This window comes from Gadus macrocephalus, chromosome 21, assembly GCF_031168955.1.
Source record: "Gadus macrocephalus chromosome 21, ASM3116895v1".
NCBI classification, from domain to species: Eukaryota; Metazoa; Chordata; class Actinopteri; order Gadiformes; family Gadidae; genus Gadus; species Gadus macrocephalus.
Window position 1 is genome coordinate 6,288,802 of NC_082402.1, and position 21,949 is coordinate 6,310,750.

At 46.6% G+C, this 21,949-nt stretch overlaps 3 protein-coding genes across 4 annotated transcripts; 1 reads left to right on the forward strand and 2 right to left on the reverse strand.

Moving 5' to 3' along the window:
- Positions 1–348: 348 nt before the first annotated feature.
- Positions 349–9,465, reverse strand: hsp90aa1.2 (heat shock protein 90, alpha (cytosolic), class A member 1, tandem duplicate 2). Its single transcript, XM_060042246.1, has 11 exons — positions 9,271–9,465; positions 7,307–7,456; positions 6,580–6,946; positions 6,317–6,450; positions 5,713–6,054; positions 5,100–5,265; positions 4,752–4,942; positions 3,784–3,931; positions 3,269–3,537; positions 1,056–1,389; positions 349–754 (listed from the first exon to the last, which is right to left on the reverse strand). Exons 2-11 carry the CDS (start codon positions 7,454–7,456, stop codon positions 645–647), a joined length of 2,211 nt encoding a protein of 736 aa, XP_059898229.1. The 5' UTR covers positions 9,271–9,465; the 3' UTR covers positions 349–644.
- A 119-nt stretch (positions 9,466–9,584) lies between these two features.
- Positions 9,585–14,512, reverse strand: hsp90aa1.1 (heat shock protein 90, alpha (cytosolic), class A member 1, tandem duplicate 1). The gene is made up of 11 exons (XM_060042247.1): positions 14,355–14,512; positions 13,185–13,331; positions 12,708–13,074; positions 12,480–12,613; positions 12,072–12,377; positions 11,783–11,948; positions 11,481–11,671; positions 11,119–11,266; positions 10,734–11,002; positions 10,124–10,457; positions 9,585–10,000 (listed from the first exon to the last, which is right to left on the reverse strand). Exons 2-11 carry the CDS (start codon positions 13,329–13,331, stop codon positions 9,891–9,893), a joined length of 2,172 nt encoding a protein of 723 aa, XP_059898230.1. The 5' UTR covers positions 14,355–14,512; the 3' UTR covers positions 9,585–9,890.
- A 1,149-nt stretch (positions 14,513–15,661) lies between these two features.
- LOC132450209 (WD repeat-containing protein 20-like) lies at positions 15,662–21,217 on the forward strand. Of its 2 annotated transcripts, none has more exons than XM_060042254.1 (4): positions 15,662–15,997; positions 17,363–17,545; positions 17,702–19,147; positions 19,460–21,217. In XM_060042254.1, the coding sequence occupies exons 1-4, from the start codon at positions 15,749–15,751 to the stop codon at positions 19,514–19,516; spliced, it is 1,935 nt and encodes a 644-aa protein (XP_059898237.1). In that variant the 5' UTR covers positions 15,662–15,748; the 3' UTR covers positions 19,517–21,217. The 2 variants fall into 2 exon arrangements, with proteins under 2 accessions (XP_059898237.1, XP_059898238.1); XM_060042255.1 differs by having other exon boundaries at positions 15,668–15,997; positions 19,304–21,217.
- The last annotated feature ends 732 nt before the right edge of the window (positions 21,218–21,949 follow it).

A 21,949-nucleotide genomic window follows, 5' to 3' on the forward strand; every position in this document is an offset into this window, starting at 1 on the left:
AGTGATGAAAAATCAAATGTTGACACGGCCTATTCATTGGCGAGATAAAGACTTGACATTCAGCAAAATTGTCCATAATCCTCTGACTATCCTTGTATTATGACTGGACTATTTATTAAATTTACCACATTTTATTTGAACTAACCTAAGGGTTTACTCATGATCATATTAATGCGTCGCCACTCTTTTTAAATAAAATAATATTTTTACTTTTCCATACATAACAATGCCCAGACTTTAAGGTAATTTCCCAGACCTTCCAAACTTGCTCAAGAATCCTGTTAATCCATGCAGAGTAGGACAACATTATCATTGATTGATATAGGAAAAATCTATTGGAAACCAAAGTTGGTCAACATGGTCAACTTTATTTCTTCTGGGTACCACCATTCCAAATCACAGTAATATTTATTTACAGTAAAAGTGTGAACACACTTGGAACTTTGGAATGCATACCAACAAAAGAAACACACATGATAGAAAAAAACCTGAAATTAACAAAAAAATAATAATAATTGTAAAAGGAATGAACTGCAGGTGCATGTAGTCAATGCAAGGTTTCAATGTCAGTCAACCACATTGAATACTTTCCATTGTGTTATATTAAATCCAAAGCTAGACAACAGAAGGGATTCTGGGATATCCTAATCGACCTCCTCCATCCTGGATGTGTCTTCGTCTCCTTCCAGAGGAGGCATGTCTTTCACGGGGGCGGACGTTGGCTCGTCCGTGGTCAGGTCGTCCTCGTCGATGCCTGAGAGGAAGAGGGACACATGTCAACAAACGGGGGCCATGTTGGACCAAAGTTACAGACTATGCAATGACACCTCATCGTAGGACAAACGCAGTTCTCACTCATGAAACTAAACACAGTCTGTTTATGAACCAGGGCGAAGGCCGTAGACTAAAGTAGTGAAGATATCACACTCTGACAATGGATGAGGTGCCGTGCTGCACACGAGCAGTAGAGCTATAATTAGTGGCCCTTTTTGTGCTAGGCTTCCACCTGTGTGTAAAGGGTCTATTGTCCCTGGGCTGGTGGCCCAGGTACTTACCAAGGCCCAACTTGATCATCCTGTATATGCGGTTGGAGTGGGTCTGGGGGTCATCAAGGGTGAACCCGGAGGACAGCAGCGCCGTCTCAAACAGGAGGATCACCAGGTCCTTCACAGACTTGTCGTTCTTGTCCACCTCCGCCTTCTGCCTCAGCGTTTCCACGATGGAGTGGTCCGGGTTGATCTCCAGGTGCTTCTTAGCCGCCATGTAGCCCATGGTGGAGCTGTCTCGGAGGGCCTGAGCCTTCATGATCCGCTCCATGTTGGCGGTCCAGCCATACGTGCTGGTGACGATGCAGCAAGGGGAGGAGACCAGGCGGTTGGAGACGGTGACCTGGGACAAGATAAGGATTCAGGCAGTTAAAGACAGAGAATAAACAAGTTGAGTAATTACTGACACATAGAGGCATGTTCCAGTGTGTTCCTTAAAGTGCCAGTGAACCCAAAGGCCTGGTGTCTCATTTATAAAACTGTGCGTGGGATCGTTACCAAAAAATATTCAGATTTATAAAACCCTGCGTACGCACACCATACGCAATCTTTGCTTTATAAATCACAGAGTGCCTACAAGTGTGCGCAGCTGAATCAGCTTCACGTTCCGCCCTGTACACGCCCCTTTTTAACCATAAATGGTCAATGCAAATGACCTCATGAATTCGATCTGCATATAAAACAGACTCAGATGCATGTATTATGTCTTGTCGGAAACAATGGCAGAAGTACTGAGAAAAGCAAAAAAGCAAAATTTCACAAGTGGAGACACTTGTGGGTGAGATGGAAGCCCAAAAGGTAGTTTTGTTCGGTGGTCACGGGATTGGGATCGCAAACAACAAAAAGCAGAGTGAGTGGCAACATGTTGCTGCAGCAGTGAACTCTGTCAGTAGCACGGAGCGCACAGTCCCAGAATTAAAAAAGACATAGAGTTACATATTTTTATGTAGCCTACCAATAAATCGTTATGGTCCCTAAATACCCTCTCCCTCCGAATCCTGCCATTTGCATGGTCCGCCAGAAGTGCCTATGGTGCAGCATTACCACGGCGCTCACCTCTGCATTTATAGGGTTACGGTAATAAGACTGACCGAGAACACCTTGGATAATCAGTTTGTAATCACCCACGTAAAATGTTCTTGAACATTTTTGAACCCCTTGAACGTTCTTGAACCCCTTTTTAATGCCTGATTTGTCATGAAAAGCATCAAGAGTAACGGACAATGATTGTGATGAGGAGTGTGGCTTGGTTTTCCACACTTGGGATTTAATTGACATTTGATTATGTGTTTACAGTGTCACATAATAAATATTATGTTATTGACACATGTTGGACGGATGCTTTATTCCATGCAGTCGCGCCGTCAGTGGACAGTATGGAGTGACGGGATTAAATATAGAGATTTTTTTTTTATTTCTATTCTAGGGAGATGTTTCTGGAGTTATAACTGAGAAATAATGCAGTTGACTTAAATTATCCTGATTAGGATTTAACGCATGATACGGATTGAAATTAAATTTATGAAGGGCGATGAAAAAACATAATCGTTCTTCTCACTCTACAATTCTTCGGTCTGACTTCAGTTCACCACCACACCATCTGTGTCGCCAATCCTCCTTTTCCTCCAAACCATGCGTACGCATGGGTCAGAGTTTGCTTAGGGCTGCGCAAATTTTCCCGTCAAGTTGGTTTTTTATAGATCACAACCTTGGCGTGGAAAGTCACGTACGCCAATTTCAGCCCCGTTTTGTGCGTACGCAACGGTTATAAATGAGACCCCTGTTCTCTTGGTTTTTAAACACCTATGACATTGAACATAGTAATCTGTGCCATTTTTACTAAAACATTACCTCGATTTAGAAAGAACAAGCTCCTATTCCTGTGTGGCCAGTCTGGCCAATCTGTTTGTGACCGGTCCATGCCGCACACCACACTGTGTGTGGTTGTGTGGTGGGTTATCTGGGCAGCGCTTAACATTCCTGACTGCCTCCCAGAGAGGGTAACCATCGCTCATCATAAACAAGGAGTACTAGCTAGGAAAAAAATAATTCCAGGGATCGTAACCATGGGGATAACACCTCCCCCTCCCCCTCAAATTGCATTTATATTCAAACCTCAAATGGTTTGACTTTGAGCTGTATCAGGGTTAGGCTGTATTAGGGTTCACTTGCACTCCCAGCCTAGTTGGTGACTTGTCGGTAGACCCGTTTCTCCCTCTCACCTTTTCCACCTTCTTCTCCAAGATGTCCTTCATGATTTTGCACAGGTTCTCAAACTGAGACTTCTTCTCCTCCCCCCTCTTCTTCTCGTCGTCGTCCTCGGGCAGCTCCAGGCCCTCCTTGGTGACCGACACCAGGTTCTTGCCGTCGTACTCCTTCAGCTGCTGGACGCAGTACTCATCAATGGGCTCGATCATGTAGATGACCTCCAGACCGGCCTTGCGGAGGCGCTCCACAAAGGCAGAGTTGGCCACCTGCTCTTTGGTCTCACCTGAAATACAGGTACTTTTGTCAGATCTTTGGGTAAATGTAAGACCTTTCTTATGGCCAACCTGTATTCATACATTCCAGGATATTTATAAAAGGACGCCAAAAACGTTCCTCTTCATGAAGTCGGCACAAAAGCACAAAGGAAATAGGTTGCATTATCACTTTCCATGAGAAACAAGGAGAACATGGTCACTGAACATCTTCCTGTGACTGAAGATGGTTGTGTTGGGTGAACCAGCATACACACCAGTGATGTAGTAGATGTGTTTCTGGGAGTCCTTCATGCGGGTCACATAGTCCTTCAGGGACACCAGCTCGTCTCCAGAAGCAGAGGTGTGGTACCGCAGCAGGTCCGACAGCTTCTTCCTGTTCTGTGAGTCCTCGTGGATGCCCAGCTGAAAGAGATGTCCTTGGATTAGAATCATTGGCAAGGTAGGTGCTTTTTATATTCCAGCATTAGAGGCCAGGCCCCTCATTTATTAGAGTTGGTAGAAGAGGTTCTAAATTCTATCGTGCGCATAAAATCTGGGTTGTACATACGCACAAAAAGTGTGACAAAAGTTGGCATTAATCTAGTGTTCTGTGATGGGCATACATTAAAAAAAAAAAAAATCCTTATATGTAAGCCCCTAAATAACCATATATGGTCAATAAACGTCCAACAAAAACATGAAGGATATACATTTATCACAGAGTGAAATATAAATTCTTGAGACAGAGGTGTAATCAAAGTAGAGAACCCTTCTGGGTACACTCTAAACTAGAGTAAGCTTTCTAAACTAAACTTTCTAAGACTGTGGCATGAGAGCAAATGTGGTTGGCAGTAAAATGTCTACCTCTACCTCTCCCCCTTACTCTCCCCTTTAAAATTGTACACATGGTTTCCGGAAAAAAAATCAGAACGGAAAACTTGATTATTGAGAGCCCAGGTTTCTGTTAACAACACTGATGTCAGTCCACAAACAAGACAGAAGATGGCAGTAAGGAGCTTTCAAATGGTCTCAAGCAGCTTAAGCTGTTAATAGGGAAAGAGGATCAGCCAGGTGGTAAGGGTTAGGTCACAGGGACAGACGTCATGTTTAGAGACGGTAGCTGGTCTTCTTCATCCAACACAAAATATCCAAGTAACAAATAAGACTGCGATGATCGAGGATTTGATCAATACAAATTCAAGAGGGCCACAACATTGCCCACTGATAACCTGAAGTCCCCCACCTTGAGGTTCTTGGAGAACTGCTCGTAGCATTTCTTATAGTTCTCCTTGTCCTCTGCCAGCTCAATGAAGAGCTCTAGGCACTTCTTCACCAGGTTCTTGCGGATGACCTTCAGGATCTTGCTCTGCTGTAGCATCTCTCGGGAGATGTTCAGGGGGAGGTCCTCAGAGTCCACCACGCCTCTGATGAAGTCTAAAAACAGAAGAGACAGTTTGTCCTTAGTCTGGCCCTATCAAAGTAGCAACTCAACGACACGGTTGGAACAACGGTTCAATATTTCACACAAGGCTGCCAAACCGGTGGTCCGAACTCTCATGAATCGGTGGACAGAGTTGCCCTCACAACTTACTCAGATACTCAGGGATGAGCTCGTCACAGTTGTCCATGATGAAGACCCTGCGCACGTACAGCTTGATGTTGTTCTTCTTCTTCTTGTTCTCAAAGAGGTCGAAGGGCGCGCGGCGCGGAACGAAGATCAGCGCGCGGAACTCCAGCTGACCCTCCACCGAGAAGTGCTGTGGAATGGAAGCACAGCGGGTGTGAGTGGCACCCACTGCTTCTCCCCTTCAGGAAATACCCTTCCCAGTTTAAACGTCTAAGAACGTATGTCAACTATGGCGCAAACTCAGTTTGGACTATGAATAATGACAGAAATCAAGCTCTTTAATAATAATAATAATAAGAAAATAATAATTGATTGAATTTATATAGCGCTTTCCTAGACACTCAAAGACGCTTTACAGTGAAAAGGGGGACCTCACTCACCATCATCACTTTTACCTTTTCAGTCATTTTGCATTCATAGTTAAGACATATATCGTGATATATATATAGATTATCGCAGAATCGCAATATCGCGATTTCATCAGTATCGTGGGCCGTGTATCGCATGTAGTATTGTGAGGGACCCCGTGATTCCCGCCCCTAATGTTAACCCGTGGCTGAGACCACCGCCCCCGTACCTTGACGGCCAGGTGGTCTTCCCAGTCGTTGGTGAGACTCTTGTAGAACTCCCCATACTCCTCGTTGGTGATGTCGTCGGGGTTACGGGTCCAAAGGGGCTTGGTCTTGTTCAGCTCCTCGTGGTCGATGTACTTCTCCTTGATCTTCTTCTTCTTCTTCTTGTCCGAGCACTTGTCGCCGTGGTCGTGGTCGTCGTGCTCGTCGTCCGAGCCCACGTCTTCGATCTCGGGCTTGTCCTCGTCTTTGTCCGCGTCGTCCTCGCCGTGCTCCTCCTTGCTCTTCTCCCCGTCCTCGCCTTCGGCCTCGTCGTCGCTCACCTCCTTATCACGCTCCTTCTCCATCTTAGATGAGCACACACACAGTCCATTAGTGAGATATCACCATACAAACCACCGTGTTGTTAAGACAAGGACCTATGAAAATGAATGAATGTCATTTTCATGAAAAATAATGAAAGAATACATCAATCAGAAATGTATATATTCATTCATTATTTGACACGAAAATTAAAGATTGAAAGGTTTTCATTGATTGATTTATTTTGAAGCCATCTTAATGCTCTAATTCAAGGCAGCTCATGTCACAGGTGCATGTTGTTCTTACAAAGAGTGTGATGGGGTAACCGATGAACTGCGAGTGCTTCTTCACGATCTCCTTAATGCGTTTTTCCTCGATGTACTCGATCTGGTCGTCCTTCAGGTGAAGGATCACCTTGGTGCCACGCCCGATGGATTCAGCTGCTCAGAGAACATACAAAAAACGAAAAACATAAAATCTTGAAAAACTGAGATCCCAGATGGATATCGGTCATTCTCCAGTTACGGAGACAAACTCGGATTGGGAGAACCGTTAGAGCGTTCACTTACCGTTATCCACCTTCACCGTGAAGGAACCGCCGGCGGAGGACTCCCAGATGTACTGCTCGTCGTCAATGTGCTTGGTGATAACGGTCACCCTCTCCGCTACCAGGTAGGCTGAGTAGAAACCCACGCCGAACTGTCCGATCATGGAGATGTCGGCTCCCGCCTGCAGGGCCTCCATGAAGGCCTTGGTGCCAGACTTGGCGATGGTTCCCAGGTTGTTGATCAGGTCGGCCTTGGTCATGCCGATGCCGGTGTCGATCAGGGTGAGCGTGCGCTCCGGGATGTTGGGAATGATTTCGATCTTGAGGTCCTTGCCTGAGTCCAACTTGGTGGGGTCGGTGAGACTCTCGTAACGGATTTTGTCTAACGCCTGTAAGGAAGACATGGTTTCATGGGTTACATGAGGTGATTAAGGTTTTCATGAAGTGATTAACGGTTTCATGATCACAGTTTTAGTTATGCTACAAATTTTGAAGCAGTGTTTATCCTCATTATACTTCATCTTAAAATCTTAGGTGACATGGAAATGGAATTGACTGCACAAACATAGGGAAATATAACACATTAGACCAAAGATTAATGGAATTGTATCTGTGGTATGTGGTGAATTGTGTAATGTACGGTACTGTACATTGATTTATTGTGGATTATTATGTCCCCTTTGTGAATAACAAAGATTTAAAAAAAAAAGTATAGCATCAAAGAAACTTGGATTCTCCAAGCGACTCACATCGGAGGAGTTGGAGATGAGCTCTCTAAGGAAGATCTCTTTGTTGGAGTAGAAGGTGTTGATGATCAGAGACATAAGCTGAGCGATCTCAGCCTGGAAGGCAAAGGTCTCAGCCTCTTCCTCCATGGGTTGATCGTGTGCTTCAGGCATCTAGACAGAGGCAGCAAGGAAATGTCAAGACTGACGCCTCGTGCCCACTGCACCGTCAGTCAACGGACGTGGGAAGGCGTGGCTGACGGATGGGGGAGTAGTCTTTGCAGAGGCAACCGTCAGCCAATCAAATCGCTTCGCCGGGTTCTTCCCGCTTCTTCCTGCTTGTTGCGAGGCAAGATGACCCGCTTTCCCGCTTTCCAGTATCGTCAGAGCCCGAGTCGCGTCACAGTGCTTAAATTTGCATACGCGATCTGATTGGATGACGGATCCGTTGCGGCCGAAAAAGTTGAACATTTTTCAACTTTTTGACGGTGGCGAACGCTCCAAGTCAACGGACGGATCCACAATGCATTGCGCGACCGTCCCCATTCAAAGTCAATGGGCAACGGACAACTGACGGAGGTAGTGGGCACGGGGCGTGACGCGAATGGCATTCATTGTACGAAAATACCTTTTATCTTAGTTTATTTCTAACCAGTCTGCACATATTTGAGGCAATAATGGAACTGGCTGTTTCTAACTTCATGGTAAACATTATTGACATGGTTTCTTGTCTTTGTTTTAGAGATAAGTATAGAATGCCTTTATTTATACAAGAAACGCAATGCAAAGATGCAAATGTACCGTCGACATTAACTGAAATTAGTTTATAAAAAACGCTGTGCAACTTGCCGATACTGTTAATGTTCATTGACACAATTTAAATTGGTGAACATGGAAAATTTGAATAGAAATGTAATTGGAGTCAGCTGAATAATAATTATACCATTGATTGAGTTGGGTCCGTTCATAGCTTGGGAAAAAGGATAATTGAAAAAATGTAATGACCATTTAGCGAGGTATAAACTGATGACATCGAGTTGATGCTGGCCTGGTGGTTAACCGAGCGTGTCCTACTCAGCGCCAAACTTTCTGTACATAAACTATCCTTAAATCAGGTCAGGACAAGAAAGGTCTGTTTCTGCCTTAAAATTATATAAGCAAGCTTGCCATTGCTTTTTACTGAACATCACATGACAACCTTTGGATGAACCTTGCAGACCAACGGCTAAATGTTTCGTGGTGAGGAGCCGTTGCCAAGTGCCGCCCCCCTATCGGTTCTGGAGGGAACGACAAGGTTCTAGAAACTACCAGACGGATCCCGTCTGGCCGCTTCAGCTCCTATGAGGAAAGCTCCTCCTCGTTACCATCGTTTTAATTCACGGTCCTTTCCACGCGTTAAGCATGGACGCATCATCCTATTACACCATCCCAGCCCTCTAATCTAAATAGCGATTTAAAACAGAGGGATTATTATGTGTGTAATATCCATCTCTGTGGATGGTCGATGTGAGATGCTGCTGCACCACGGGGAGAAGCAGCAGATCACACCGGTCTCCTCAGACACTAATACCTCGATTATGCTCCACAATAAAAGTAATCAAAAAGTTTTTCCACTGGCCCTAATAAATAGGCATGTTGAGCAGGAATAAAATAATAATAGCACAACACAATACAACCCCGTTATACTAGTTTGTAACATCCAACTACTATAATAATCATTAATGCAGGATTAATATTATAATGCAGGACCTTTTTTTTAGGAGATAGTATTTGACGATATATAGGTCTAGTGAATGATGCGCAGCGTGTTATATTTTATACATTCAATTTTACCAACGAATGTAACGTTATAGCAGCAATTGCACCGCAAATGTTTTCCTAACCGTTGAGTAGCCTATATTAAAAAAATAATGCACCAATTTAAAGTACTTGCCCCTCCAGCATCCTAGCGATATATGGTTTCTTATATCGAGCCTTAATTTATTTACCTTGAGTTTCTGTCTAAGGAAGATCCCGCCGGGAAGTGCAGACTCCTGTGTGTAATCTCAGCCAAGCCGGATGAAATCACCAGAATAACGCTGGGCTCACTTTATATCGAAGCCTTCAAACCTTCGAGAACGGTCTAGTCTCGAATGTTCCCTGCCGTGCCGCGAATAGGCTAGTCGGACTGTCAATCAGGTTTTGTCGCTCCGTTCAGGCCCCCTTTGAGTAGTAAAGTAGGCGGGCTCTGGAGAGAGGTGACTGCTCCGCAAAGACCACGGAGGTTGTCGAGAAATTTCCCGAAGAGTCATAGTGAGACCAATTTTAGAACATGTATAAATACATTTTTATTATAAATCGGATTTCTTTCTTAAAAAACATTTAACAGGTACAAAAAGACTGATCGAAATCAAAACATTTTGATTAGGTCTGAATTAGACACCTGATTTAGAATATAACCATGGTGGACTGTTATAATAATATGAATTAAGGTAGTTACAATTTGCTAAAATGACATTTTAAAAAATATTGCAGTTTTGTAAAATAAAATATATCTGGAAGAACTAATGCTATTAAAAAAAAAAGACGAAGTTGAAGGAAAGTTGACGGCACATAAGTACACAATAATTTAATCAACTTCCTCCATTCTTGATGTGTCTTCGTCCCCTTCCAACACGGGCATATCCTCCTCACTGGGCTGAATGATTTCCTCAATCGCAGCCTCATCATCATCAATACCTGAAGAGAGAGAAAACAGCCATCAGCAAGACATTCCTTGACAGAGATCTACAACCAGAACCATCATCCCGATATCTCCAGCCTGTTTCGTCTCCGCACACGCGGTGAGTGACAGCTACTCACCCAGACCCAGCTTGATCATCCTGTAGATGCGGTTGGCGTGTGTGGCGGGATCCTCCAGTGTGAACCCAGAAGACAGCAGGGAGGTCTCGAACAGGAGGATCACCAGGTCCTTCACGGCCTTGTCGTTCTTGTCCACCTCCGCCTTCTGCCTCAGGGTCTCCAAGATGGGGTGCGTGGGGTTGATCTCCAGGTGCTTCTTTGCCGTCATGTAGCCCATGGTGGAGTTGTCTCGGAGGGCCTGGGACTTCATGATCCGCTCCATGTTGGCGGTCCAGCCGTACGTGCTGGTGACGATGCAGCAAGGGGAGGAGACCAGGCGGTTGGAGACGGAGACCTGTGGTGGAGGAACAGGATAATGAGGGTGATGTGTCTCAGGAATATAATTGATTGCTGCTGTGAAGTTGGTGCTTAGAATATTTAGAGCAACACGATACATGCAAAATATTAACATAATATTGAATAAGAAGAATTAAGAACGAAATATTAAGTAACAATATAAATAAAAAGGTTTTTGACACTGCTGTAGGCTGTGAAAGGCAAAGAGGCGATGACAGGAGGGATATACTGCATCGATAAAATGTCTCATCTTTGAATGAAAGGGGAAATTTACCTTCTCAATCTTCTTATCAAGGATGTCCTTCATGATCTTGCAGAGATTTTCAAACTTAAGCTTCAGCTCCTCCCCCTTCTTCTTCTCGTCGTCGTCCTCGGGCAGCTCCAGGCCCTCCTTGGTGACCGACACCAGGTTCTTGCCGTCGTACTCCTTCAGCTGCTGGACGCAGTACTCATCAATGGGCTCGATCATGTAGATGACCTCCAGCCCGGCCTTGCGGAGGCGCTCCACAAAGGCAGAGTTGGCCACCTGGTCCTTGGTCTCACCTGAACAAACAGAAGTTCACACAAAATAATCAGATTCGGAGCCTCTTGGAAAAGGAAGCATCAGCGAGAACCATCGATTCAAAAGAATTAGAATACATCCAGCTGAAACTACGAACCGGTGATGTAGTAGATGTGTTTCTGGTTCTCCTTCATGCGAGACACGTAGTCCTTGAGGGAGACCATCTCATCACCAGTGGTGGAGGTGTAGTATCGGAGGAGCTCCGACAGCTTCTTCCTGTTCTGGGCGTCTTCATGGATACCAAGCTATGAGGCAGAAAGTTACATTTAGTGATTATTAAAAATTATTATTTAAAATATTTAAATATATATTAAATAATTACCAACCTATATCTATAAAACAAAAAATTACCACTGAATACAAATAACTACATAAAAATGGTTGCAGAATTGTCCAGGTGAGCTATAACAACTGATAGCAAAAACAAGGAGGGGAGAAGCCAAGCGGCCTGAAACCAACCTTGATGTTCTTGGAGAACTGCTCGTAGCACTTCTTGTAGTTCTCCTTGTCGTCGGCCAGCTCGGTGAAGAGATCCAGGCACTTCTTCACCAGGTTCTTCCGGATGACCTTCAGGATCTTGCTCTGCTGCAGCATCTCTCGGGAGATGTTCAGGGGGAGGTCCTCAGAGTCCACCACACCCTTTATGAAGTCTAATGGGGGAGGGGGGGAGGGAGACAAGGATCATTGTTATTACACACACTTCAGTTCATATCGTGGTGATAAAAGCTCACACTTTATTTTAGCATTAGCGTGACACTCACTGAGATACTCGGGCATCAGCTCGTCGCAGTTGTCCATGATGAAGACCCTGCGCACGTACAGCTTGATGTTGTTCTTCTTCTTCTTGTTCTCAAAGAGGTCGAAGGAAGCCCTCCTGGGCAGGAAGAGCAGCGCACGGAACTCCAGTTGGCCCTCCACGGAAAAGTGCTGGCAGAGACCAAAGAAACGACATTCTTAACTCTTTGCGCCAAAGAACATTGCTACTTGAATGGAGAATACACTGGTGGTAAATACAGCATCGCAGTTTGATTTGCCGAACTTTAGGCCTACCTTGACGGCCAGGTGGTCCTCCCAGTCATTGGTGAGACTCTTGTAGAACTCTCCGTACTCTTCGTTCGTGATGTCGTCTGGGTTACGGGTCCAGATGGGCTTGGTCTTGTTCAGCTCCTCGGCATCCATGTACTTCTCCTTGACCATCTTCTTCCTCTTCTTCGTGCTGTCCTTGGTGTCCTCATCCTCGTCCGAGCCCACGTCCTCGATCTTTGGCGCGTCCTTGTCCTTATCCGCATCCTTCTCCTTCTCCGGCTCCTCCTCTCCCTGCTCCAGGTCCACCTCCTTCTCCCTGGCCTTCTCAACCTGGAATAAGTTTTAAGATTAATGAAGTGTCGGTCGTTGGGCTGAGGTTGAAGTATAACATGCTCATAAAGTGAGTAGCATTAAAGTCAAGTGAGAACTTACGTAAAGGGTGATGGGGTAACCGATGAACTGCGAGTGCTTCTTCACCACCTCCTTGATGCGTTTCTCCTCACAGTATTCAGACTGGTCCTCCTTGAGGTGCAGGATCACCCTGGTGCCGCGGCCAATGTCCTCCCCTGAAAGCAACGGAGCGAGGAGTCAGTTGATGCAAGGCTGTGTATGAATAGTCTACAATCCAAGAGCTGGAGGTCGAGTGAAGGGTAGTCTTACCGGTGTCAACTTTGACTGTGAAGGAGCCTCCAGCTGCTGACTCCCAGATGTACTGCTCATCATCGTTGTGCTTGGTGATGACGGTCACCCTCTCCGCCACCAGGTAGGCTGAGTAGAAACCCACGCCGAACTGTCCGATCATGGAGATGTCGGCTCCCGCCTGCAGGGCCTCCATGAAGGCCTTGGTGCCAGACTTGGCGATGGTTCCCAGGTTGTTGATCAGGTCGGCCTTGGTCATGCCGACGCCGGTGTCGATCAGGGTGAGGGTGCGAGTGCGCAGGTCGGGTCTGATTTCAATCTTCAGCTCCTTGCAGGTCTCAAGTCGGGTTGGGTCTGTCAAGCTTTCATATCGGATTTTGTCCAAGGCCTGCCCGAACGGAATACAAAAGTGAAACATCAATGCTTGGTGTTAACAGTTTGAGTAAGGGTTTTCATATGGCTAAAACCAATGATAACAAATCAAGTGATTTTACTCACATCGGAAGAGTTGGAGATGAGCTCCCTAAGGAAGATCTCTTTGTTGGAGTAGAAGGTGTTGATGATCAGAGACATAAGCTGAGCGATCTCAGCCTGGAAGGCAAAGGTCTCCGCTTCCTCCTCCATGGTACCGGCTTTCCCTGGCATCTGAATCATGAGAGAATATAATAATGTTAGAAACAAAGCCTAGAGATTGCAAATAGAAACAACAATTTGTCCTTTGAATTGTTTAAAGCGCATCCCCCCCCCCCCCCCCCCCCCTCCCCCCCCCCCCCCCCCCGCCGCCTGTAAGTGAGTGCATTGCAATTCGGGGGTGATAAGGGAACTGCTAGGCTCCTGTTACACATGTTCCTTCTGCCAATCAAAGATGGGCAGTTCAAAAAAGGGGAGGGGTCTACCATGCCTTTCACACCCGGCTGCCAACAGCTGCGAGGTGTGTCGCATGAGACCCTCTCTAAAAAGACTGAGAATAAGGTTAACATGTCTGGCAAATAAGGAAATGCAACATATGATTATTACATTTAAATGCAATATATGATTGTTTAATTTAGATTTGTATCAAGAAAACTTTGTTTAATTATAGGCCTGTAGTGAAAGGCCTGCAATAAGCACATGTATGAATGTAGGTTTATGTAGATATATCTTTAGAAGGAAAGACAATATAGACTTTCCTTATGATTCTATCAAATAATATATTACACTTATTTGTGTACTGTAGTTTGGTGATGGTAGTAGTAGCAGTTCTCATCAGTCTAGTAGTAGTATTAGTTATTGTAGTATAGTAGTAGAATTTCTGAATGCCCGCATTTATTCCTATGTAATGTCCTTGATAACTGTTAAGAGTATATGAGTAGGGCTGCAGAAAGAAACTCCTTCACTGCTCTTTGTGCTAAGCGGCCATTGCTGCTCCTAGGGGGTCATGCTGTAAGCCATGTGCTCTTTACACTTTATGGCCTCTCAAAGTCATTCAGAGAATAGAAACAACTCAAATAACCCCTTCCTCATCAATTATTAAGAGACTCACAGGTTTATATTGTACCTAGCACTCATCCACTGCATTTAAACCCATTTTAAATTCTCTCTGCAAACGTTAAACTCCATTGAAATCTGAATTAAACTGAATACTATGAATTAAACAACGACTAGTTTGCCTCGATAGTCCAGCCTTACCTTTACTAGGATAGTCTTGTTTGAACTTTATCTTAGAATATGTCCACCTCAAGCTCTCCAAATATGTGCTTCTCTCCTCTTGGTTTGAGTAAAGTCTTCTCGTGGCTTCTTTCTCTATGTACTAGCCCTTCCACATGCATCTGTCTCTTTATACTCAAGGGGGGGGCTTCTCGAAGAACCCATTCAGAAGCTTCCAGAAGAATTGCCCACTACAGTATGGGTATTGGCTGGGTGGGGGGGTAGGGAAGGGTCTCCTGAGCCCTAAACTTCATGTGCCCTTATAGGGCCACAGAGTCACAAGGGGTGCATGTCACTCAGACAAGAGGGCTTTCCTGATAGCCTGTCCCGGGCCTGGCCCACCCTATCTCCCAGACCTCCGGTCGGTGTCACAGCTGTGAGGTTCTGCGGCCTGTTCCAACACCTGCCGCCAAGGCAGGGAAGAATACCGACGCTGGCCCCAAAGCTTTGAAAGAAGACACAAGGCCCCAGTCTTCAGTTGGTCCAGATTGATCCCAGATTTAAGTTATCATCACAGGTTTCACAGGCATAGGGGATAGCCGTTGAAGCGCATTATGCACATTTACATGAGCTTCTGAATGGGTGCTTACTGTGATGATTTGCCTTTGGATGAAGGCCTTTGCAAATCTTTATCAGGTCGGTCTATGTAGTCCTGCGTATTACTTAACATATAGGCTATGGGTATAATTATGAGGACAATGATTTGGAAAACATTCTTTTGTAAATCTTTTTTATGAAGGCCAGTAGAACTGTAGAATTGACTAGAAGGTTCTGGTCTAGTGTAGCTGTTTTAACTGCATCTTTTTTTTTGATTACCAAATGATGGCGTTGTCGTATGCTCTATGACTGGTTACGCAATATAATATATTTCCAGTTGATTGCATGCAGACTGTACCGCTGTCTTGTGTTACACAAGAGATGACATTGAGATTATATTTTTTTAGTCCGATTATTTTAGTCTATCCAAGTATCATGAGTAAGCCTACCATTTCAACTCAAGCAATAAAAAGGATTAGACAATGTATATGTTGAGATTTTCAATGATAATTACATTGGCTACCAGCCAAGGGTATTAACACACCAGCCCAGGTCCAAATGAGGGGGGGGGACTGGGACAGATAGGCCCACCATTACGATTGGACACCCAAACGACTCCTACTTCATGGAATTATTTCAGTTCTCTGTGAACATTAAAGTGCATGCATCACGCTTTATGTAACACACACACGGCTCTGAGACACATTTCCAAGAGACACTATTCAAACAAACAAACAAACAAACAAGCAGAGGACGCCTGCGCGCTCTCCACTACGGCCGCGCCTGCGCACTGCGTAAGATCCGGGCTCCGCTCAGCGGCATGAACGCCAGTTTTCAAGATGGCGGCGGAGGGAGGAGGGAAGGAGACGAACGAAATCAAAACTCAATTCACGACCCGCGAAGGCGTCTACAAACTCCTCACCCACTCGGAATACAGCCGCCCGAACAGAGTGCCCTTCAACTCGCAGGGCTCCAACCCCGTCAAGGTGTCGTTCGTCAACGTCAACGACCAGTCGGGCAACGGCGACAGGATCTGCTTCAATGTGGGAAGGGAGCTCTACTTCTACATCTACAAAGGCGTCCGAAAGGTAACCCGTCACTGCGTCCCACAAACTATCCCCCGTGTCCCAGCCCCAGCCGAACATGTCATCCGGCTGACGGGGCCGTCAGGGGTCACTCTCGGGGGGGCTGTGTGGATAAAGTGCGCAGATGGTCGGACCAGGCCAGACAACTCACCCCCAGCTCCGTCACTCCGTCACTGTTTGTTTTGGTTTCTTCCAGGAAGGTTTCACCAGGACGTCCGCGTCGCAGCCTCTGTGGTCGACGTGCCCCCCGTAGTGCGCCCTGTTCGTTGAAATATAGGACTCATTTGTTTGGGTTTAATGGGGGTCAGATAGACCCGCCACTGTTGCACCTCCACGGACAGCCTGGGTCGTCGTCTTTGCGTAGACATGCTTTTTGTTTCACACATCAGCGTTGGGTCATGTGGGAGCAACTTTCTGTTGAGTCTCTGAAGGGGTCAATGTTTCAAGCGTCAATTTATCCAAGTTGATCATACTTGACGCACATTGATCTTTGTGAAACCGAATGCATGCAGAGATGCAAAGAGGATGACCCAAGCTGTCCGTAGAAGTGCAAAAGTGGTGAGGTTATCACCATTAAGAGCAATCCGATAAGCCCTATGGTGTCATGAAAGGGCACTCCAGGGAGGGAATGGCGATTAACAGGTCGAGACGTCCTCTTAGTCGCCTGCGGCTGGGCTCACTAGACATCCCAAAGCTTCCCGTGTTTATAGTCAATGGGTGGACAGCGTCTCACTTTGCTTATGTAACATGACAGGGTCTAAACAAGGAAGGGGTGGCTTCCCCTAATGACTTGGTTTAACCTTGGTGGACAGCTCTGGGATATGTTGTTGGCATTAATTGTTTATTCAGCAGTCTCCATGCCAAGTTGGCATTTGTGTCTCCATGGTAGTTAAAAAGGCGCATTTTGCTGTCACACTGAATGTTTGTTTGTGAATGTTGAATGCTGTTTTGGAGGATGTTTAGTTGTGATGGAGGCTGACTCACTATGTCTGCACTCTCTGGTCATGTGAACCAAGTGGTTTGATTTGCAGTGATGATGTCATTGCAGCTAGACCTCTTTGTATGCACTTGCAATGTTGTTGATTAGTGTCATGTGTAGAGTGGTGCAGAATGCTGTACATAACTCCATGAATTAATTTATGACAAAATTAGTCATCTATAGAGCTGCCTTTCAAGCCCATACTTGTTAGCTTAATTGTAACGAAAAGCCAGCTGTGGTGCTGCCGTCGTGGGAATAGGGATGTTTTGTTTCATCGCCTCTTCCTTTTTATATGCAAGACATTGAGGTATGACATTGTTAATAAAAAACGAACCTCTGCCATAGACTCCCCTGACATTTCTTTGTTGCTCTTGTTTTTTCGCTCACAGGCTGCTGATCTTAGCAAACCGATAGATAAGAGGATATACAAAGGAACGCAGCCGACATGTCACGACTTCAACCCCCTCACGGCTACAGCTGACAGCGTCTCCCTGCTTGTGGGCTTTTCAGCCGGCCAGGTGCAGCTCATCGACCCCATAAAGAAGGAAACCAGCAAGCTATTCAACGAAGAAGTGGGTGCTATGCAAGCCTGTCGCATCCAATTCACTGTGGCTTCTGAATGCTTGATATTCATGTTTAGTGTGTGGGGGGGAATCTTCTGAATCGTGTCACCTCCTCATTAGTAACCCATCCCTGTGTACGTCCTCCTCCTTCTGCGTCCCACCCAGAGGCTGATCGACAAGTCGCGGGTCACCTGCGTGCGGTGGGTCCCCGGCTCCGAGAGCCTGTTCCTGGTGGCCCACTCCAGTGGGAGCATGTACCTCTACAACGTGGAGAACACCTGCGGCACCACGCCGCCCAACTACCAGCTGCTCAAGCAAGGGGAGAACTACGCCGTGCACACCTGCAAGAGCAAGTCAGCCCGCAACCCCCTGCTTCGCTGGACGGTGGGCGAGGGCGCCCTCAACGAGTTCGCCTTCTCGCCCGACGGGAAGTTCCTGGCGTGCGCCAGCCAGGACGGCTTCCTGCGCGTGTTCGGCTTCGACGCCGCCGAGCTCCACGGGACCATGAAGAGCTACTTCGGCGGGCTGCTCTGCGTGTGCTGGAGCCCCGACGGACAGTACATCGTGGCCGGCGGGGAGGACGACCTGGTGACCGTGTGGTCGTTCTCGGACTGCAGGGTGATCGCGCGCGGCCACGGGCACAAGTCGTGGGTGAGCGTGGTGGCGTTCGACCACTGCACCACCAGCGTGGAGGACAGCGACCTCCCGGCGGAGTTCAGTGGCAGTGACGAGGAGTACCACGAGCAGACTAACTTTGGGGTGGGGCGGGACCGGGCCAACAGCGCCCAGTCGCGGCTCTCCAAGAGGAACTCGACGGATGGCAGGCCGGTGAGCGTCACCTACCGTTTCGGCTCGGTGGGCCAGGACACACAGATGTGTCTGTGGGACCTCACAGAGGACATTCTCTTCCCACATCTTCCCCTATCTCGGACCAGGACTCACACGAATGTCATGAGTGCCACCAGCTCCCCTGCGGCTGGCACCGTCACCGCTGCTACCACCACCACCGCCGCCGCCGGCAATTCGAGCGGGACGAATGGCAGCAATACGGGGAGCACTGGTAATAACAGTGGCAACACTACTAATTCCCTTCCGGCCACCCTGCCGCGGTCTAACAGCCTACCACACTCCAACCCCCAAGGGGGCACTACACCCAACAGCCACCCGAGCAGCAACAGCAGCACCACCACGGCAACCCCCACGCCCACGCCCACGCCCACCACTACCACCCCCGCCAGCAAGGGCGGCAGCATCATAGACAGCACCTTCATCGCAACGGGGGTGAGCAAGTTCGCCACGCTGTCGTTGCACGACTCGCGCAAGGACCGCCACGAGAAGGACCACAAGAGGAACCACAGCATGGGGCACATCAACAGCAAGAGCAGCGACAAGCTCAACCAGCTCAGCTCCTCGCGGACGGCCAAGGCCGACGCGGCAAAGACCCTGGGGACCACCCTGTGCCCCCGCATGGAGGAGGTGCCCCTGCTGGAGCCGCTGGTGTGCAAGAAGATCGCGCACGAGAGACTCACCGTGTTGATATTCCTGGAGGACTGTCTGGTCACAGCGTGTCAGGAAGGTTTTGTTTGCACATGGGCCCGGCCCGGGAAAGTGGTGAGTGACAGGCCCGTGGTGGACTCGGTGATGTGACGACCCCCCCCCCCCACTAGAGTCATCCAGGCACCCCCCCCCCTCACCCACCCACCCACACCCCGACTAAACGCTTCTCCATTCCTCAACTCCTTCAATACAATACTCCTCGATGCGCAGGTTTGAACGGCTGTTGAAGATTTGCCTCTTTCCGGATGATGACCCCCCCCCCTCCCACTTGTGTGCCAACTACACCCCTCACCTTTTAATGTATAAAAAAAAAATCACTGCCTGGTTGGTTATCAAAGTGTCTCTGCCTGTCTTGTCTTTCCACAGGGATTGCTATCATCCCAGAGCCACACGGCCACCCCTCCCAGAGGGACCGTAGTATAGCCCAGGTGCTGCTGGTCCACAGCTCCACAGCCCGACTAAGGGTGTTGATCCGGGCCAGGCCCCGCAGCGCTGCTCCGTTAGCACACACCGCGAACGCCGTCCCCGCCGCCGCCAGGACGCCCCGACACTCGGGTTGCTTTACATTCAATAGCAAATAATTGGCCAAACTGGTCGAAACATGCAGCTTACTGGCCAAGAGAGAGAAGGGCAATTGGGAGTGAGCATGAAAGGTGGTCTAGGAAATCGTAAGGGGAGGGAAGTGTGTTTGTGTGTTGAGTGTAATCAAATAGGCATCATTTAGGAAATAGGCTAGACTTGGCCTGTTGAGGTGCCTGTTGGTTTAGGAGTAGGCAAGGCACATCTTCATGTAAGCTTTGACTTCTGTGCAAGCTTACATTGTACGTCAGGATGACCACGGTGTGTGTGTGTGTGTGTGTGTGTGTGTGTGTGTGTGTGTGTGTGTGTGTGTGTGTGTGTGTGTGTGTGTGTGTGTGTGTGTGTGTGTGTGTGTGTGTGTGTGTGTGTGTGTTGCACCTATATCATCTAATATGCCATGGACTGTGCAGATAATGAGGGAAGACGGCAAGGGGTCGCTTTAGTCCCGGGCCTCGGAGAGTGTGGTGGCTTCTCATCCCTGTGTTGTTCCTCAACTACAGAAAAGCTTTCAAACCTAATCAGATCACCCATCTTAACTATATTTTGCACTGTTTGTTGTGTCTGTCTTACTGTTGGGTTTTCCATTCATTTACGATTTGTGATGAGGTGCGTCGACACGTGAGCGAATTCAAATCAAAGACGGCTTCAGAAGCACTTCACACATGACTCGTGTACCACCCCCCCCCCCCCCCCCCCCCCCCCCGCTCTCGACGCTGGATGCTGCAATCTGTTTTTGTCTTTAATTTTTAGAAAAATTGTTTGCACTTAATAGTTTGAGGAGAATGGCTTTACAACTGAGTGTCTAAGGACTTCCTGTTAGGGTTGTTGAAATATAGGATTAAAAAACATTTGTATCTATTGAACATATATTTTAATATTGTTTATGATTAAATGGGTTCTGTATTATTTATGTATATATTGTAATTCTATGATTTATGGGTGAAATGGTTAATAAACTAGTAAATTTCAGAAAAAATAGCGATATTTCTAATACAGAAAATATACATATTAAAAATGAATAACGAATATGCAGGTTATGTTTTTTTTGTCTTCTGTTGTATATAAGAGAATTCAGGTGTATTTTTCCTTAACGAAATGTTTATATAGAAGAAGAGTCTATGAAATCCTCTTATTTAACAGGTAGCGCTGACTACTAGCAAGCCTGTTGCTGCAGATGCTAATGACCTAGGCAGGTAGGCGGGTCTTCCGCACCCTTATTCAGCCATCACTCAGAGCTCAGGTACACCACAGGTTAAGGCAAACATAGCCCCTCCCATCAGTTCGCATCAGTCCCATTCGGAAAGAACCATCGATGTGAAATCACTTGGAACGAGACTGATAGAGCGCCATGCGTGCATGGGGCTAGTGGGAGCTCATAACATACGCTGAACTGGTGAACCGTCAGTTGACACTGTGTCCATTATTGACGATTGTCAATACTGGATGGGGGTGTGTGTGTGCTTAAGGTGAACGACTTCATGAGGAAATCTTAGTGGGAGCCTTTTCCTCAATGTGACGCCTATTAAACAGCTTTGACTGACCATGCCTATGATCTCCAGTCTTTTACTGTGTGTCTGTGATTTAAAGGGATCCAATGGGACCATCCTGTGTGACTTTATTGACCATTACAATATATCAAACTTACTGCATGCAGTATCGACTACCATCATGTTGGCTGATCTGTCAATCATACAGCGGGATAAATCTATTGAGGAAAGCATCTAAAATTGCTTATCAATATCATAGCATTGGCAGAATATACTTAAAATATAGGGAACCTTGAGTAAATTGTGGGTGATTTATAATGAATTTTATTAAAACAATATAATAGTAAAAAAAATTGCCTATTGTCCTGAGAAAATATGTAAATTAATATGAATCTGCTACAGCGGAAGTGAAATATCTGCCAAGGGACAGAAGATAATGTACTTAAAGACATGAATCCGGGCATTGATGTATTGATATACAAGCTAAATATATTTAAATGAAAGCGTACAACCTACCCGAGATGTGGGTAAAAGTATGTGTGCGTGATGAAGCCTCAAAGAAAATTCCATGTTATTAATAAACAAAGTATTTGGAATTGTGATGAAGATTTCATAGGAAGATCATATCTCACATTTGTAGAAGCGGTGATTGTCATTATTCTCTGAGTGATATGAATGAGCAATGATCATAATCCATTTACATTTTGTTTACTTGCCTCAAATATTGTAACAGGGCTGTGTCGGCGATGTCACTCAATTCCTTCCAGTAGAACTCCACCGGGCACGGTGG